The sequence below is a fragment of the Rana temporaria genome, chromosome 9 (genome assembly GCF_905171775.1).
Source record: "Rana temporaria chromosome 9, aRanTem1.1, whole genome shotgun sequence".
Classification (NCBI taxonomy): domain Eukaryota; kingdom Metazoa; phylum Chordata; class Amphibia; order Anura; family Ranidae; genus Rana; species Rana temporaria.
The window spans coordinates 11,440,125-11,459,663 of NC_053497.1; the positions used below are offsets into that span (position 1 = coordinate 11,440,125).

Consider the following 19,539-nt stretch of genomic DNA (forward strand, 5'->3'; position numbering starts at 1 on the left):
TGTCGGATCTTAGGGATATCTATGCGTAACTGATTCTATGAATCAGTCGCATAGATAGAAACAGAGATACGACGGCGTATCAGGAGATACGACGGCGTATCAGGAGATACGCTGTCGTATCTCTTTTGTGAATCTGGCCCATAGTTAGTCAGGTTGAAAAAAGACACAAGACATAAAGCAGCCGCACTACTGCCGGTATAATAATACTGGCAGGGCCACCATCAGGGGGAGGGACAGCCCATACACATGGAGGAGGCTAGGGCGGCAGACCCCAACCAATGGGTTGTTGTGTGGGTGGGCGGCGTTCCGCAACTAGGGGGGGAGGGTTTGTGTCGCTTCTAGTTTTGACTGTTCTATCATAACAGTGGACCTCCTACCTGAGTTCTCAGCTAGAGAGAGACAGATGCCATGTCGGGAAGCTAAAAACTGTCAAAAAGTCAGCCGACGGGCTCCATAGCAAAACAGGAAGTCAGAGTAAATCCCTGCAAATTAAGGGACTCTACTGCCCCCCCAAGGTCCTCAGAACTACTGTCCCCACTGGAAAATGTCAGGGCGGGTCTTAAATGGGTGTGTGGCCTTAACAGGGAAGGGGTGTGTCATATTTAAATTAGGGGGTGCACGAGTTTCGTCAGGTCTAGGGCAGCACAAAACCTAAATACACCACTGCCCAGGGCTGTCTTAATAGCATCATGGGCCCCTGGGCAAAGTAATGCACTGGGGTCCCACCAGCTTGCTCCAATTTACATACCTACTTTCAAGAACTAAAGTATAAATAGTTGATAGAATTAAACATATATTAATTAGTACTTTCAATAAAATCGATTTTACAAAAGGAAAACATTTCATTAATCAAAGACCAATCAACACAAAGGGCACAGTACAGGGGGGAATGCAGAAGGGCACAGTACAGGGGGGGACAGGAGGGCACAACACTGGGATCAGGAGGGCACAGTATAGGTTCTGGGATGCCTCCCCGAAAAACAACCATGTCGGGACAGTTTAGTAAAAAGCATGACTGTCCCAGCAAATCCGGGACAGTTGGCAAGTATGATGTTGTAACAAGACCCTTGCTCGCTCGGTTCCGCTCTCCCGACACTCCTCTGCTGCTATTGAATCAGATTGCAGATCGCAACGTCTGATGGTTCGGTCATCCAAGGCTCCGGGATTCGAACTACAGCTATGTGCCGTTCGAAATCCATCAGAACAAACACCAGGCAGGCTGTATGTAAGTTCAAACAGGAAACTCTTTTATTGGATGCACACAACACACTTTTATACAGCAGTTTGAACACCCAGCCCCCCAACAACCGCTTTTCTATTGGTCAATTGTAAAGTACATTGTAGTTCTCAATTAGGTCCTCTTAGCCATGCAAATGAGGACTTGAAAAAGGGTCAGCAGGGATTGGTCCGATAGCTTGAATAGGAGGACTGCTATGTGTAATGAGACAGAAGCCCCAGGGGGCAATCAAAGTACACAAACAGCCAAACACAGAACAATGCTTTTCCTCCAGACCATGGAGCCGTCTGGAAGGTGGGGGGGGGGGGGTTAGCCTTAAGACAGGACAGAAGACCCCCCACTGTGTAACAGATTCAAACACTTCAGCATTCCAAGGTCCATGACAATACTCCCCCTTGAGAAACAGTCTAACAGCCACAGTGGGACCCCAAACGGGTCAACTCGAGGATGTTGGAAAAGTAGTCTTAAGGTTCCAGGTCTGTCTGCCGGGATAACCCATCCGCCTTCCTGTTTTGAGGCCCTGGCCCATAATCGGAAGGCAAGAGGCTCGCATTCAGTCCTCTCCAAAAGCCTCTGTCGCAGCTAGGTCTGTCACAGATGTAATGCAAGTTTATTGTGGGCCCCCCCCAATGTACCTGGGGCCCTTGGGCAGTGCCCAGGAGTGCCCTTGCATTAAGATGGCCCTGGTGATACCTACAGTATATTGGTATAGATATTTGGCTATTTTTAGCGCCGTTAGGAGATGCTAGTCCTGCCTTATCATTGGTCTCCTATGGCATTTTATCATGATTCTAATTATATTGCTGAAGCCCCGAAGAAGTGGCAGGCTTTTCCCCTGAAACGTGTTGGTTGTATTTGATGCTCTTAGCTATTAAGCTGTTTTAACAAGACCTTTAAGTGATAAGAACGTTTGTACTAGAAGCTCCTCAATACACATCCACTAGTTTATCGCTGCTGCCTTCCAGGATTCTTGTCAAGTGGAAGCCCTCCTGCACAGTAAAAGGAAAAGAGTATATAGTGTAATACTCTCCTTAGCTTGACACGTTTCGCCCCTCCCAATGGGCGTCATCAGAAGCTTCTGATGATGCCCAGTGGGAGGGGCGAAACGCGTCAAGCTAAGGAGAACCTATCTTTTCCTTTTATTGGCATACGCTTAAAAAATGGATGTCCGATCACCGTTAAAGCTTGGAAAGATCTAGGACACCTTAAATGCTTTTGAATTTATGTCGGTAGAAGATAGGAGTCATCCCTATATAGTGACAACACACACCAGCTCCAACCAGTGACGGGAGATACAATTCTAAATATACTTACAGGCATATTTAAAGCTTCTTTCTGGTGAGTGGGGACCCAGGAGGGGAGCACGGAAAGTCACCTGAGAGGGTTTTCACCTTACACTACAGCAGTGGTTCTCAACCTGGGGGTCAACTGAGGATTTGCCAGGGGTCCGTTGATTTCCGAGTCGAATATGCAAATGAGCTAGATACGCCGATTCACGAACGTGCTTGCGCCCGGCGTATTAAAATACGCTGTTTACGTAAGGCGTCCGACCGGCGTAACTTTACCCCTCATAAAGCAGGGGTAAGTCATGTTAGGTATGGACGTCGGAACAGCGTCGTATTTTACGTCGTTTGTGTAAGTCGTCCGTGAATGGGGATGGGCGTTGAGCCGGCGTAAGTTAGAGAGAAAATTCGACGTGATACTGAGCATGCGCGCGCATGCGCCATTCGTTAGGTGCGTCATTTACGTGGGGTCACGAAGCATTACCATACAACACGCCCCCTACCAGCCTAGTTTGAATTAGACGGGCTTACGCCGGCCCATTTACGCTACGCCGCCGTAACTTAGGGCGCAAGTTCTTTGTGAATACGGTACTCGCCTCTCTAAGTTACGGCGGCGTAGAGTATCTAGGATACCCTACGCCCTCCTACGTGAATCTGGGCCCTGGAGTTGTGCTTTAAGTTTTTGATTCGTTAGCATCTCTGACTTACGCCCTATGTTTATGTCCCAGGTTCGGATCTTCCAGAACTGCGAAGCCGGTCTCTTGGTTGAGTTGGTCCTAAAACTCCATCCTCAAGTTTTCAGCCCCGGCGATTACATCTGCCGTAAAGGAGACATCGGCAGAGAGATGTACATAATCAAGGAGGGGAAGCTCGCTGTGGTCGGAGAGGATGGAATAACTCAGTACGCTATTCTCACTTCAGGGAGTTGTTTTGGTGAGATTAGTATCCTCAATATCAAAGGGAGTAAGATGGGAAATCGAAGGACTGCCAGTATTCGGAGCCTCGGGTACTCGGACCTTTTCTGCCTTTCCAAGGATGACCTGATGGAAGCTTTGGTAGAGTATCCAGATGCCAAGAAGATCTTGGAAGAGAGAGGAAGAGAAATACTGACCAAGGAAGGCCTGCTTGATGAGACCAAGGAGACAAATTTGATGGAAGGCAAATCTCCTGAGGAAAAATTGGAGGTTCTGGAATCCAATGTGGACATCTTAAACACTCGCTTTGCTCGTTTGCTCCGAGAATACAGTTCTGCTCATCAAAGCCTCAAACAAAGGGCCATCCTACTAGAGGGGAGATTAAAGGTCCTTCAGGAGCGAGACGTTTTCTCAGATGAGATGTAGAGAAAAAGTATCTACTAACAAAACTATAGTCCTGCTTCATCAAAGGCTTCTTCTGTAAAAATCATTTTGAATCTATATTAAAGGTGAAGTTTAACTTATATTTTGCCTTCTCTTGTCTCTACCTCCCCTTCTCCACCATGCTAATGATTTGTTTGTTTTTTAACCAGTTCACGACTGCAATGTAGCAGATTTACTGCTACAGGGCAGCCAATCTGTGCTGAATCATGTGTATACTGTGGCCCAGATTCTCGTACAGCGGCGTATCTTTGAGCGGGCGTAACGTATCCTATTTACGTTACGCCTCCGCAACTTAGATGGGCAAGTGCAGTATTCTCAAAGCACTTGCTCCGTAAGTTGCGGCGGCGTAGCGTAAATAGGCCGGCGTAAGCCCGCCTAATTCAAATGTGGAAGATGTGGGCGTGTGTTATGTAAATGTTATGTGACCCCACGTAAATTTTTTTTTTCTTTTTACGAACGGTGCATGCGCCGTCCGTGGACATATCCCAGTGTGCATTGCTCCAAAGTACGCCGCAAGGACGTATTGGTTTCGACATGAACGTAAATTACGTCCAGCTCCATTCACGGGCGACTTGCGCAAACGACGCAAAATTTTCAAAATTCGACGCGGGAACGACGTCCATACTTAACATTGGTACGCTGCATGTACACCTCATATAGCAGGGGTAACTTTACGCCGGGAAAAACCTAACGTAAACGGCGTATCTGTACTGCGTCGGCCGGGCGTACGTTCGTGAATTCGCGTATCTAGCTGATTTACATATTTCTAGGCGTAAATCAGCGTACACGCCCCTAGCGGCCAGCGTAAATATGCAGTTAAGATACGACGGCGTAAGAGACTTACGCCGGTCGGATCTAATACAAATCTATGCGTAACTGATTCTGGAGATACGCTGGCATAACTCGTTTGAGAATTCGGGCCTGTGTGTGTGTGTATATGTATATATATATATATATATATACAGCGGAACCTCGGATTGCGAGTAACGCGGTTAACAAGCGTTTCACAATACGAGCACTGTATTTGAAAAAAATCGTAACTCGGTTTGCGAGTGTTGTCTCGCAACACGACCACGATTCAGGCCAAAGCAGTGTGCAGTACCGCTTTTGGCCTGAGGTGGGGGGCGCCAGAGCAGAGCCGAACATCGCGGCACCATTTGGAATTGCACTAAAAGGCCTGAGAACAGCACGTCTGACCGCAGCAAATCTCGGGTAGAAAGTCTTTCCAAGGTTTACCGAGGTCAGCCGAAGTGTCCTCTGACCTTTTCGGCCGTTACCAAGGCTCCCTGCCTCTGGCCACATGCGGTATTGCATCCTATTGAAGTCAATGCGGAACGAATTATTTTCGTTTCCATTGACTTCAATGGGAAAACTCGCTTTGATATGCAAGTCATTTGGATAACGAGCATTCTCCTGGAACGGATTATGCTCGTAATCCGGGGGCTCCACTGTATACAGTATGTGATTCTGCACTTCCGCCTAGGGGGCATGTGCGCCACGCCGGAGCACAGCTTCTGCTATGATTAGTCACAGCAGAAGCCGAACAGCGGGTGCCGATGACTGGATGTCTGCCGACACCCGCTGATCACCGGGAAGAGAGGCTGAGACGGATCTCTGCATATGTAAACAAATGCAGACCTCCATTCTGACAGCAGGGATGTGATGGAATCCATCCCATCCCTTAGTAAAAGGACCACATAGTACACACAAAAACACTGGCTAGGCACACATTTAACCCTTTGATCGCCCTAGATATTTAACCCCTTCCCAAGCCAGTGTCATTAGTACAGTGACAATGCATATTTGTTTGTACTGATCACTGTATTAGTGTCAGTAAGTGTCAGACAGCCTCAATATTGCAGTCCTGCTATAAGTCGCTGATTGCCGCCATTACTTGTATAAAAATAAATATATAAAGATTCCAGTATACAGTATCTCACAAAAGTGAGTACACCCCTCACATTTTTGTAAATATTTTCTTCTATCTTTTCATGTAACAACACTGAAGAAATGACACTTTGCTACAATGTTGTGTAGTGAGTGTACAGCTTTGTATAACAGTGTAAATTTACTGTCCCCTCAAAATAACTCAACACATAGACAAAAAGCAACACCCTCAGTACGTATTCACACTGATACCAACAATAACCCAACCCAGAATAGAAATAACTAGGGTTGTCCCGATACCGATACCAGTATCGGTATCGGGACCGATGTACGTTGTACTCCCGCAAATACCCCCGATGCCTAAATAGAATACTTGCCGTCGCCGCCGTCACCGCCGCCGTATATCGCAAATCCGCCGCTGCCGCGTTAATCACCGTGCGGCGAACATTACAGGCACCTTTAGTTTGAATAGCTGTTTTGCCCACCGCGCCGTGTATAGACACTCCCCCTTGGACGGATCTGTCCAATCCCGAGCAAGGGGGAGTGTCCTTTACACGGCGTGGCAGGGAAAACAGCTATTCAAACGAAAGCTGCCTGTAATGTTCGCCGCACGGTGATTAACGCAGCGGCGGCATCATTATTAGGTATGGGGGACATGGCTGCATATGTTTGGGGACATGGCTGGATATATGTGGGGGGACATGGCTGCATATATGGGGGACATGGCTGCATATATGTGGGGGACATGGCTGCATATATGTGGGGGACATGGCTGCATATGTTTGGGGGACATGGCTGCATATATGTGGGGGACATGGCTGCATATGTTTGGGGACATGGCTGCATATGTGGGGGGACATGGCTGCATATGTTTGGGGACATGGCTGCATATATGGGGGACATGGCTGCATATGTGGGGGACATGGCTGCATTTGTGGGGGGACATGGCTGCATTTGGGGACACATTTAAAAAAAGTATCGGTATTCGGTATCGGCGAGTACATAAAAAAAAGTATCGGTACTTGTACTCGGTCCTAAAAAAGTGGTATCGGGACAACCCTAGAAATAACCATTGATATGAAGTGTATATAGATGCTTCACTGTTAGAATTATCAAGGAAAAATACTCATGAACAGTGTCCATAAATGTATTCCATTCTGGAAAGTCAACGAGTTTCGTGAGGATTTTTCACTTCCTCAGGACTGGTTGGGGGAATGTTGCTGTAAAATGTCAAATAGCAATCATATAAATACATGACATATACATTAGTTTAGATAAGATGTACATTTTTCTCATACTATATGTAAAATTATATGTAAACACAGCATACCTGCCGGTGACTTGTCCTTAAAGCTCCCCTAATCGGAAAGTTCCTTCAAGGACTGCGCAGGCGCAAACTTGCCGACGGAAATCTCCGAACCTCGCCCGGCATCCAGGCTCATTCTTTAACATCCCCGTGGATTGGAGGATGTTAAAAAAAGAGCCAGGAGGCCGAGCGAGCGGAGCGAGCCGTACGAGCGAAGCGAGGACGTGAGGCCGACTGGCCACTTTCCTCGAAATCCACGTCGCCCTGGATGCCGGCCGAGGTTCGGAGATTTCCGTCGGCAAGTTTGCGCCTGTGCAGTCCTTAAAGGAACTTTCTCGTTAGCCGCAACCATATCGGCAGATCAGATTGCGCCTGCGCAGGAACTTTCACTATAGCCGGAACCATACTGGGAGATCACCGGGTCAGGATGTATGAAGGAGTTATAATGCTAAAGGTAAAAGTAACATCTTGGGGGCAGACATAGGAACCCTGCCCAAACAAGGGGGGGAGCAAATAAAAAAAAAACAGTCGGGGAGTACAGACAGATCAACAAATGCTGCAACAGAGGCTGTCGGATGCACTCTAAAAAAGATGGGAAACAAATATTGTTCATCTGTCCATCCGTGTCCCCGGCTGGGGGCAGGGCCGGATTTGCTCTCCCTGCCGCCCCAAGGCCAGGTTCCGCAATGCACCCCCCCCCCCCCGCCAACCGAACCCCCCCAAAATCAACGGAGAATGGGCGGCACGGTTAGTTCAAATATGTTTTATTTATTTTACTTTTTTATCACTTTTTTTTGTAGCTTGTCGCTTACTTTTTTTAATTTTTGTATAATTTTCTTATTATTTTCCTTATTATTTTTCTTATTCTTATTCTTTACTTTTTTATTTTATAAATGTATTTATTATTTCTTTATTTTTTATCAATTTTTTTCACTTAACTTTTTTGCTATCACACAGGAGAAAACAATTCCCTGTGAGATAGCAATTGGAGGTGACAGGTTCTCTTTATTGACCCTGTCACCTCCAAAAGAGGAGTCCTAGCGCTGTGCTAGAACTCCTGTCACAGCTGAGATGGGAAGAGCACAGCTCACCCCACTCACTGTGTACATCGGCAGCAGGGACAGGAGACAGACTTGGTGGCCGGGGGGAGGACGGAGTCCTGAAGACAGAGACAGCAGAGAGAGGTATGTGGGGTGGGGGGGAGGGGAGGACGGACGGGAGCACACATTTTACAAGTGATTGCGGCGACATCGCCGCAATCACTTGTTAACGAGCGAGCGGATTCCCCCATAACTTACCGCCCTTAACTGCATGTTTCGGGCGTCGGGGGACTCCATGCCACTGCCGCCCCAAGGCCTGGCCTCAGTGACCTTGTGGGAAATCCGGGCCTGGCTGGGGGTGTTTCTTTGGTCAATCCTCCCCCCCTCTATTTGGGCAGGGCTCCTATGTCCGCCGCCAAGATTTTTACCATCTTAACTCCTTCATACATCCTGACCAGACAAGAATGTAGTGTTTACATTTTACATATAGTGTTAGAAGATGTTACTGTAGCACCCTCTACTCAGGTAGGTGCTAAAGGTAGGATTTTTTTTTTGAGCACAGGCAAATTAGCTGGAAGCTAGGCCTGTTTTTTTGGTTTGTGAGGGCTGGGAGTGGCCCAGAGTAGCAGTTGGTGACTCACAGATAGCTTCACTTCTCTGTCACCTCCCTCTTGCTTCTAGAGGATTCTAGAAGAAGAGGAGGGGAGAGAGGAGGAGCTGTGTGGGGTGTCTCAGGGAGCCCTGACCAATCCCCAACTAGGATTGGCAACGGGAAGGCCTCCTTGAAATACTTAGGGTCAGCCCAGCTGGGGAGGAGTTGTCAGGTGGAAGAACTGGAGATGGAGCACTAGGTTGTCGGGGCCTTTGAGGACGCTCCCTATTCTGAGGGGGGTCACCTTGGGCCTGGAGTTCCCGTGCAGGACGGAGCCCGCGGTCCCTGTCTGCAAAGGGCAGTTACTGAGGCCTGACCTGGTCAGTGTCTGGCTTAACCATGTGCTAGCTGTACCTGGAGTGAAGTGTTTTGCAGGAGAGAGAGAGAGAGAGTGAGTATTTTATTTATTTATTTATTACTATTTATTTGGGAAGCGCGCATATACCACCGGTCGGTGGTGCCAAAGCGCTTTGTGACAAAATAGCCCGGATGTTCTGGCGTGGGGAGCATAATTAAAAGAGAAGGGAGAAGAAAAAAAAAAAGAAATCAGCGAAGAAAAATTGGCCTAGGATTGAAATGCTTGGCAGAATAGCCAGGTCTTCAGCTTCTTCCTGAACGCATATAGGCTTCGGGAGATGCGAATGTTAAGCGGGATTTGGTTCCAGAGAGTCGCTATGCTGGAGGAGACTGGAGTAACCAAGTGTATATAGTTGTCCCAATTGATGGCTATATAACCAGCCAATTGTTCATTCTACTGGGCATCCCATGAATTCCCTTAACCATCCAAGTAAAATTCCCTCAATAAAATACCAAAAAACAAACCTATGGACTGTTCATTGTCTCCATGGTGATTTGGAAGTGAATGCCGGGCTGGGCAGGGTGACAGGTGGGTGACAACTTTAGCAGCCCCTACAGGGGTACTGCTACATTGTATGTAAGCTAATGTATATGTCATGTACTAATATGAATTCTGTTTGACATTTTTCAACAACATTCCCCAACCAGTCCTGAGGAAGCGCAAAATCTTGACGAAATGCGTTGACTTTCCAGAATAGAATAAATCTGTGGACACTGTTCATGAGTATTTTTCCTTGATTATTCTGCCAGGGAAGCATCTATATACACTCCATTAGCTGGATTCAGAAAGGGTGTCCTAACTTTGCGGCGGCGTAGCGTATCGTGTTTACACTAAGCCGCCGTAAGTTAGCGAGGCAAGTACATGATTCACAAAGTACTTGCCTGCTAAGTTACGGCGGCGTAGCGTAAATCGGGCGGGCGTAAGGGCGGCTAATTAAAATTCGGCTGAGGGGGGCGTGTTTTATGTTAATGGGGCTTGACCTGACGTGATTGACGTATTTTACGAACGGCGCATGCGCCGTCCGCCTACATATCCCAGTGTGCATTGCGGCAAAGTACGCCGCACGGTCCTATTGATTTCGACGTGGACGTCAATTACGTAAAACCCTATTCACGGACGACTTACGCAAACGACGTAAAATTTTCACATTTCGACACAGGAACGGCGGCCATACTTAACATTACTATTCCAGCTATTTGATGGAATAACTTTAGGCCTGATAATGCGTTACGTAAACTGCGTATCTGTACTGCGTCGGCCGGGCGTACGTTCGTGAATAGGCGTATCTAGTGATTTACATATTCTACGCCGACCGCAATGGAAGCGCCACCTAGCGGTCAGCCTAAAAATTACACTTTAGGATACGACGGTGTAAGACACTTACGCCGCTCGTATCTGAGCCTAATTTAAGCGTATCTGGTTACCAGAATACGCTTAAATTAGCGCCGACGCAAATTCAGACTTAGGCTGGCGTATCTATCTGAATCTAGCTACATATCGGCGATTATTTACGTTCTGGTTGGGTTAGTTTTGGTATCTGTTGCAATATCTACTGAGGGTGTTGCTTTTTGTTTTTATGCTATGGTTTTTAACTTTTTGGAGAAATAAAATATGTAACTCTCAACCAAGCAGCCTCATATTGTGCAGATAAAGTACGTCTTTTTGATATATAGTAGTGCTGACAGTTAAACGCGCTATTAACGGCGTTAACGCAAACCCATGTTAACGCCGTCAATTTTTTTATCGCGCGATTAACGAGGCGGCGTTCGGGGGTTATACCGGGATGATGCCTGCAGCCGCAGGCATCATCCCGGTACCGTTGTTTAGAGCGGGCGATCGGCTATCCAAACATAACAACCGATGCGGCTAAAAGCCGCTCGGTTGTTATGCCGGAGGAGCGGGAGGGGACATCCCCCCCCTCCCGCCGCCTTTCGCCGCTCTGACCGGGCCTCCCGTCCCACCGGGAGACCCGATCCTCCATCCGCCGCCTTCTGTGTCCAGGTTGGAGACTGACACTAAGCCGTAAGCGGCTTTGATTCAGTCTCCGCATTGAAACCACGGAAGCGGCGTCATGACGTCACTTCCGGGTTTCTCGGCTGCCAATGGCGCCGGATTTAAAAAAGTACACAGTATTCAGAATCGCCGTTTTCGGCGATCTGAATACTTTGAAGTACAAAGGAGGGCTCGGAGGTCTTTTAGACCCCCGATCCCTCCATAAAGAGTACCTGTCACCACCTATTACTGTCACAAGGGATGTTTACATTCCTTGTGACAGCAATAAAAGTGATCAAAATGTAAAAAAAACAAAAAAACACAATTTAATATTATAAAAAAAAATAAAATAAATAAGAAAACAAACAAAAAAATGTTTTAAAGGGTGAACCTCCTTAATCGCGCGATTAATCGTGAGTTAACTATGACATTAATGCGATTAATCGCGATTAGAAATTTTAATCGCTTGACAGCACTAGTATATAGGTTTCCTTTTTATCCCCTTTGTTTTCATTACTGAACCTGTTTTTATGTGTACTCACTCCCTAATATACAAATACATTGTGCAACGGGGATGTTCTTCAAACAACAAACAAACAATCGCTGTCACTCTCTTACAGGTACTGACTTCTGTGTATTGTAGTAATGGTTGGATAATTAAACCCGGTGGGATTTCAGCCTGAGATCACACCTCACCTCATCATAGACTGAGCATATGTTTTCTTAACAAATGCCTGATCTCTTGGGGAATATCCAAGCAACCAAGTAATCTTACCATGTCACCAAAGAACGAGATGTACCAATACAAAGCACTGCGATGTCCAAAGACTATAACCAAGGAAACCAAATAGGTCTACGCATTGCAGATTTTGGATGGGTTAAAGCCCCTCTGCAGGCTAAACTTCCAGCCCCATGAAGGTTTAAAAAAAAAAAAATGCCCCCCTCCAGGGGGTAAGGGTGTCCTCTGAGGGGAAAAAGCCGAGACCTAAACATATAACACAAGGATCTGTGGTCTTACTGTCTCTTTTGAAAGAGGAAGGATGACAATATCCTCACATGTAGTGTGCATGTGGATATTATAAAGTAAAGAAAGAGTGCCACGTCCTAATATAAATGATAAAGGAGATAACTAAGGGCTAGTTTTTGGACTTTTTGGGCACGGTTTGGTTGGTCAGAATATATTCACACAAGAAAAGATTTTCTCTAAAAAGTAGGTTTGTTTATTTAGATATAAAATATCATAATATATATAGAACAAAGAAAGAAGAAAAAATTATATTGCCGTTTCCAGCAAGAAACTATCTAAAAGGCTAACTCGGCAAGCCTATCCATAAACATTGACAGGAATTATAAATAAAATATAACAATGTATCCACAATGAGGTTGAACACTTCCAGAGAAATTTGGAATAAAGTGCATAAATATAATTAGTAATCCTGTCAAGTAGTGGAAATGCAGGCAAAGATATGTCTGCGGTGGTTTGGCTTGCTGCGTTGGTAGACTCAACCGGTTTCGCGCTTTAGCAGCGCTTCCTCACGGAGTCAGCAGTGTAGTTTTGAAGATAGTATTAGTTAGTAGAGGAATCAATCCATAACATTTTCTAGCAATAATAAAGGTAAAGGCAGACTGTGTCCGGGCTGCTGGACGTATTGTAAGGGGTATATAGAGACGACCCAAAATAAAAAGTAACAGTCTTCAATGAAGGAGGGCAAAGCCTGAGGAAAGGAAGGGAGGGAGAGAGTAAACAGTCCCCTCTGTCAGTCCTCAATGAATGCTACACTTCCTGGTAGCAGAAGTGAACAACCAGATCTGGGTGCCGGCTGGTAGCCAGATATTAAGGCAGTATTAAGCCTGGTTGTATTGGTTGTATTGGTGCGACAGCGATCTCCTCCACAAGTCTCCCGAGAGACTGCAGGCTGCAGTCTCTCGGGAGACTTGTGGAGGAGATCGCTGTCGCACCAATACAACCAGGCTTAATACTGCCTTAATATCTGGCTACCAGCCGGCACCCAGATCTGGTTGTTCACTTCTGCTACCAGGAAGTGTAGCATTCATTGAGGACTGACAGAGGGGACTGTTTACTCTCTCCCTCCCTTCCTTTCCTCAGGCTTTGCCCTCCTTCATTGAAGACTGTTACTTTTTATTTTGGGTCGTCTCTATATACCCCTTACAATACGTCCAGCAGCCCGGACACAGTCTGCCTTTACCTTTATTATTGCTAGAAAATGTTATGGATTGATTCCTCTACTAACTAATACTATCTTCAAAACTACACTGCTGACTCCGTGAGGAAGCGCTGCTAAAGCGCGAAACCGGTTGAGTCTACCAACGCAGCAAGCCAAACCACCGCAGACATATCTTTGCCTGCATTTCCACTACTTGACAGGATTACTAATTATATTTATGCACTTTATTCCAAATTTCTCTGGAAGTGTTCAACCTCATTGTGGATACATTGTTATATTTTATTTATAATTCCTGTCAATGTTTATGGATAGGCTTGCCGAGTTAGCCTTTTAGATAGTTTCTTGCTGGAAACGGCAATATAATTTTTTCTTCTTTCTTTGTTCTATATATATTATGATATTTTATATCTAAATAAACAAACCTACTTTTTAGAGAAAATCTTTTCTTGTGTGAATATATTACTGTCTCTTTTAACCACTACACACCCAAACTCTATATCAGTGGGTGTCAACTTATGAGCTAAAGGAGGCCCCAAGTGTGGCCCCTTACATCACCAAAGGGCCACACGTAATGTTCAGTATACTTGAGAGGACTGTCAAAGACTGCAGACTTAAAGTGGAGGTTCACCTTAAAGGGGTTGTAAAGACAAAAATATTTTCCTCTTAAATTAAAGTCTGACAGTAGCTGATAAAGTAAAAAGCAATGTTTTGCATTATAACTAGTTTGATACCTGTTGAAATCGAGCCGTTTTATTCACCTCCAGCGCTCCTGAATCATTATTCTCACTGACTTCCTGGTTTGCGGTGCGCATTCATTCCTGCTACATCACGGCCTAATGGGAACTACAGTTCCCATTAGGCTTAGCCTCCATGCTTGTGAGGGATAAGAGAGCACCTTCACGCAGGGCTGTAGTCATAGGGAGGGGGTGAGCACATTCTGCTTTCCACCATGCAAAACGGCTCAGATGCTGGTGGAAAGCAAGAAGAGGAGTGACAGGAAATGGCATTTTCAAACTTGGATTACTGTATTTTGGAGGTCAAAAGGAAAAACGAGGCAAGTGATATTTAAATGCTCTTGCTTACAGCAATCAATTGATCCAATAAAAAACAAACCTTTAGTGTTCCTTTAAAATAAAATTTCTGACATCACATGGAGTCGAGCCATCCTACCGACAGAATGCCGGTGTTTTTTTTTTTTTCTCAGCACATACCTCGTTATCACGATTTTCACCCCCCGGCAATCCCGCGGGACTGGGCGTTTCCAAGCACTGCCTGTGATTGACAGGCTTCCGAATGGTGCATACTGCGCGTCACAGGTTGCCGACAGAACCCGAACGTCGGTGCGCAGGCGCCGTATAGAGCTGCACCGGCGTTCGGGTTTATGCGCCGTTCGGAAGCCTGTCAATCACAGGCAGTGCTTGGGAATGCCCAGTCCCGCGGGATTGCCGGGGGGGTGAAAATCGGGATAACAAGGTATGTGCTGAGAAAAAAAAAAAACACTGGCATTCTATCGGTAGGATGGCTCGACTCCGTGTGATGTCAGAATTTTTTTTGAGGGTGAACCTCCACTTTAATAAAGGAAACGAGACGTATATGGGCGGCTGGTGACCCTCTACCCCAGGCATGTTCAAAGTCCGGCCCGCGGGCCAAATGCGGCCCCCCTGTTGATTTAATATGACCCCCCTGGGGATTTGGATATATATACTGTTTGTGGCCACAAAAGATATATACCGTATTTATCGTTGCTACCTTTGAGGGGACAGGGAGGGGGCAGGACGAGCGCCGTCAGATTACATGAAGAGAATCTCCTGTTTACTCAGCAGCGTCTGTATTGGAAGTCCTGTCTCCAGTCTCCTGTCTATTTAGGTTTTGTGCTGCCCATGGCCTGACTAAACTGGTGCACCCCCTAATTTAAATATGACCCACCCCTTCTTGTCAAGGCCACACACCTTGCGGTTTAAGACCCACCCTGAAATTTTCAAGTGGGGACACTAGTTCTGGGGGCGGGGGGAGGCAATGGATTCCCTTAATTTGCATAGATTTCCTCTCACTTCCTGTTTGGCTATGGGACAGGAAGTGAAGGGAAATCTCTGCAATGGGACAGGGATGGTAAAAAATTAGAAGCGACGCCCCCCCCCCCCCCCACAGTTGCAGAATGCCAACCGCCCACATACTGGAAGCAGTGCGGCCGATTTATGGGGGTGCTAAACTAATTTGCCCAACAGTGTAGCGCAAGCCGGCGGGGACACTGTCCGTGCTGCCCCCCTGCAAAGTGCTGCCCTAGGCCTGGGCCTTGTTGGCCTAGGCCAGGATACAGCATTGCCCGTCTCCTGGGATGCCATTGGACGACTGTTCTGTCTATCATAGGAGGCGGGACTTTGTATTAAAGAGGCCAACAGAGTAAACAAGAGATTCTCCTGTTTGTAATCTGTCGGCACTCGTCCCGCCCCCTCCCTCTGCCCTCCGAGGCTGCTGATCAGGCTGCACTGATGGCAATGGTAATGCTGCATTTAGGCACATGTGAGGCTGCATTTATGGCACATGCGAGGCTGCATTTATGGCACATCTGAGGCTGCATTTATGGCACATCTGTGGCTGCATTTATGGCACATGTGAGGCTGCACTGATGGCAATGGTTAGGCTGAATTTATGGCAATGGTGAGGCTGCATTCATGGCCATGGTGAGGCTGCATTCATGGCAATGGTAAGCATGTGCGTGTTATACGCCGATAAATACGGTATATCCAAATAACACGCCCAAGCTCATCCTTGGTCCTGAGCAGCAATCTGGGATTCGTTGGGGCCACAAAATAAATATATACAGTATATCCAAATGACACGCCCAAGCTCATCTCTTCATCACACACAGCCACAAAGGCAAGAGAATTCTTGTTGGGTGGTGTATTAGTTGCTCGGACAAACACACTTAGACCGAATTTTAATCGTTCAAAGAATGTCAGGCAAAATAGTCGGCCCTCAAGCATGTTTACTTCATCAAATCTGACCCTCTTTGAAAAAAGTTTGGACACCCCTGCTCTACCCCATATGATTTTAGTCCTCTACAAGATGCTGGAGACAGCAACACCTTGCCCGAAGCCCCTTTCCATAAGCCCTGGTTCACACTGGGTACGATTTGGAACGATTTGAGATGCGATTTGACATGTCAAATTGCATCTCAAATCGGCGGCAATTGTCGGCAATGGCACTGTCCTAATCAGTGCGACGCCGCATCTGCGATTTCAAAAAGTAGTTCCTGTACTACTTTTTGCGATTTCGGGCCGCGATTTACATTAAATTGCGGCCGAAATCGTGGCAAAATCGCAGCCGCAAAATCGCAGTAAAATCGCGCATTTTACCGCGATTTTGAATTCGCAGCAGTGTGAACCTAGGCTAAAAGAATGGGAGCGGGACCACCAGTGTGAATTCACAGAAGAGCAGCTGCATCACCTGCATCGTCTGACCCACTGGAGTTCTGTAGATTCCAAGACTCGAGAATGATTACAAGCTTTTATCGTGGTGGTACAGGGGTCCCTCTGCCTCCGACCAGTGCTGGAGGGGGATCTGGAATGAAGGGAACACTTCTCCATATATGGCGGGAGTGCCCAGTGCCAACACCGTTTTTGCTCTATGGTTGGCAGACACATATCAGATGGTCTGGGTGTAGACCTCCCAGCCTCGCCCCAATTTTGTTTTTACTCTACGTACCCCCCATGCCTATATCTCGTTACAAACGTAGTGCTCTCCCCCAGCTCCATAATGAGCACAGCAGAAGTACAGCCCCAGGAACTCAGAACAGGGATGGTGAGAACCCCTCATAATGAGCACAGCTGAAGTACAGCCCCAGGAAATCAGCACAGGGATGGTGATAACCCCTCATAATGAGCACAGCTGAAGTACAGCCCCAGGAACTCAGCACAGCACAGGGATGGTGGGAACCCCTCATAATGAGCACAGCAGAAGTACAGCCCCAGGAACTCAGCACAGGGATGGTGGGAACCCCTCATAATGAGCACAGCAGAAGTACAGCCCCAGGAACTCAGCACAGGGATGGTGGGAACCCCTCATAATGAGCACAGCAGAAGTACAGCCCCAGGAACTCAGCACAGCACAGGGATGGTGGGAACCCCTCATAATGAGCACAGCAGAAGTACAGCCCCAGGAACTCAGCACAGGGATGGTGGGAACCCCTCATAATGAGCACAGCAGAAGTACAGCCCCAGGAACTCAGCACAGCACAGGGATGGTGGGAACCCCTCATAATGAGCACAGCTGAAGTACAGCCCCAGGAACTCAGCACAGCACAGGGATGGTGGGAACCCCTCATAATGAGCACAGCAGAAGTACAGCCCCAGGAACTCAGCACAGGGATGGTGGGAACCCCTCATAATGAGCACAGCAGAAGTACAGCCCCAGGAACTCAGCACAGGGATGGTGGGAACCCCTCATAATGAGCACAGCAGAAGTACAGCCCCAGGAACTCAGCACAGCACAGGGATGGTGGGAACCCCTCATAATGAGCACAGCAGAAGTACAGCCCCAGGAACTCAGCACAGGGATGGTGGGAACCCCTCATAATGAGCACAGCAGAAGTACAGCCCCAGGAACTCAGCACAGCACAGGGATGGTGGGAACCCCTCATAATGATCACAGCAGATACTAATAGTCCTTTTTAAGCGTCCATCTTTTTAAATTCATCATAACGAATGTTGGTAATTTTTTATGAAAAGTGAACAAATCTAACGAAAATTGAGTTTCGGGCACAAAATACGAAATAACGGCTAATGCGAAACAAAACAAAATTAATTTATTGACAGCGCACATGTTTAGTGTGTATACACACACACCACAAGATACATATATAACAAGATATATATATATAATCTTGTTATGTAGATATATCTGCATAGAAAGGAATGATTTAGTATATTTACTGGTTCCTGGAGGGAGGAGAGGTTTGCATAGATAAGGGACGGCAACTTCCTCTAAAACTCCCATTGCTATGGAAACCTGACTGAAACCTATTACATTGCTTGTGCAGCACTGAGCATGTGCGAGATCTGAAAGGCTGAAATCCAGGAAGTCATACAGTCTGGCTTCATGATGCCCACACTTAAGATGGCCACAGTCTATTTCTATTTTATAAACTATCTAAATGCTGTAACAACCTAACAAAACAGACTTTAGTTTACAGACTAACTTTACTAGAATACATTAAGCTTGTGTATTACAGGGGTATATTTATATTTAAAAAGTGAAATTGTGGCCGGAACTCTGCTTTAATGCAGCTAAACGCCTTATAATAATACATTGGAAAAGTCTGCACATCCCAAGCGAGCTTGACGGGGTTGGGAAGGTGGGGGAGATTATGGAGGCAGAGGACTGGCTTGCTACTTGTAAAGACACCTGAGAACTATTTGAACTTACATGGGCAGCCTGGAAAAACCCACGTACATGACACGACCACAGCTTCATCTAGCCTACCCGTTGCTTTACTGGCCTTAGCAGATTCCTCCTTTAGGAGACTTGCCCAAGCAAACCAACTCCCAATGATTAGCGGCCCAACATAGGATGTGCCCAATCAGCCTATGAACCTGGTAACATTTTTTATTTTTATTGGACCAGATTCAAGAAGCAATTGCGCCCGTGTAACCATAGGTTACACGGCGCAATTGCTTACTTGCTCCGGTGTAACGAGTGCTCCTGATTCAGGAACCTCGTTACACCGACTGCAGCCTAAAATCTGCTCGGCATAAGGCTCTTATGCCACGCAGATTTTAGGCTGCATTCTTGCGTGGGCCGCTAGGGGGCGCTCCCATTGTGATCAGCGTGTAGTATGCAAATTGCATACTACCAACTGATTCACAAACTTGCGCGGGCCCTGCGCAAGCCAGGTACGGAGTTTCCGTACGGTAACTTTAGCGCAAGGCTGCCCCTTCTAATAGTAGGGGCAGCCAATGCTAAAGTATAGCCGCCGCTCCCGCGACGTGAAATTTGAATTTCACGTCGTTTGCGTAAGTGATTCGTGAATGGCGCTGGACGCCATTCATGTTCACTTTGAAGCAAATGATGTCCTTGTGACGTCATTTGCCGCAATGCACGTCGGGAAAGTTTCCCGACGGAGCATGCGCTGTACGTGAGCGCGCCAAATTTAAATGATTCCCGCCCCCGGCGGGATCATTTACATTGCGCGCGCTTACGCCGGGCAATTTTGCCGGCGCGCCCTCGCAATTTACGGAGCTA

At 46.9% G+C, this 19,539-nt stretch overlaps 1 protein-coding gene across 2 annotated transcripts in view; it reads left to right on the forward strand.

Annotated features, from left to right (window-relative positions):
* Positions 1–3,955, forward strand: part of LOC120913084 (cyclic nucleotide-gated olfactory channel-like) — a 26,732-nt gene extending 22,777 nt beyond the window's left edge. For both annotated transcript variants that reach the window (XM_040322779.1, XM_040322780.1), the window contains exon 8: positions 3,249–3,955. In XM_040322779.1, the coding sequence (XP_040178713.1) occupies positions 3,249–3,860 (612 nt within the window). In that variant the 3' untranslated portion in view covers positions 3,861–3,955. The remainder of the gene's footprint in view (positions 1–3,248) is intronic.
* Positions 3,956–19,539: the final 15,584 nt, after the last annotated feature.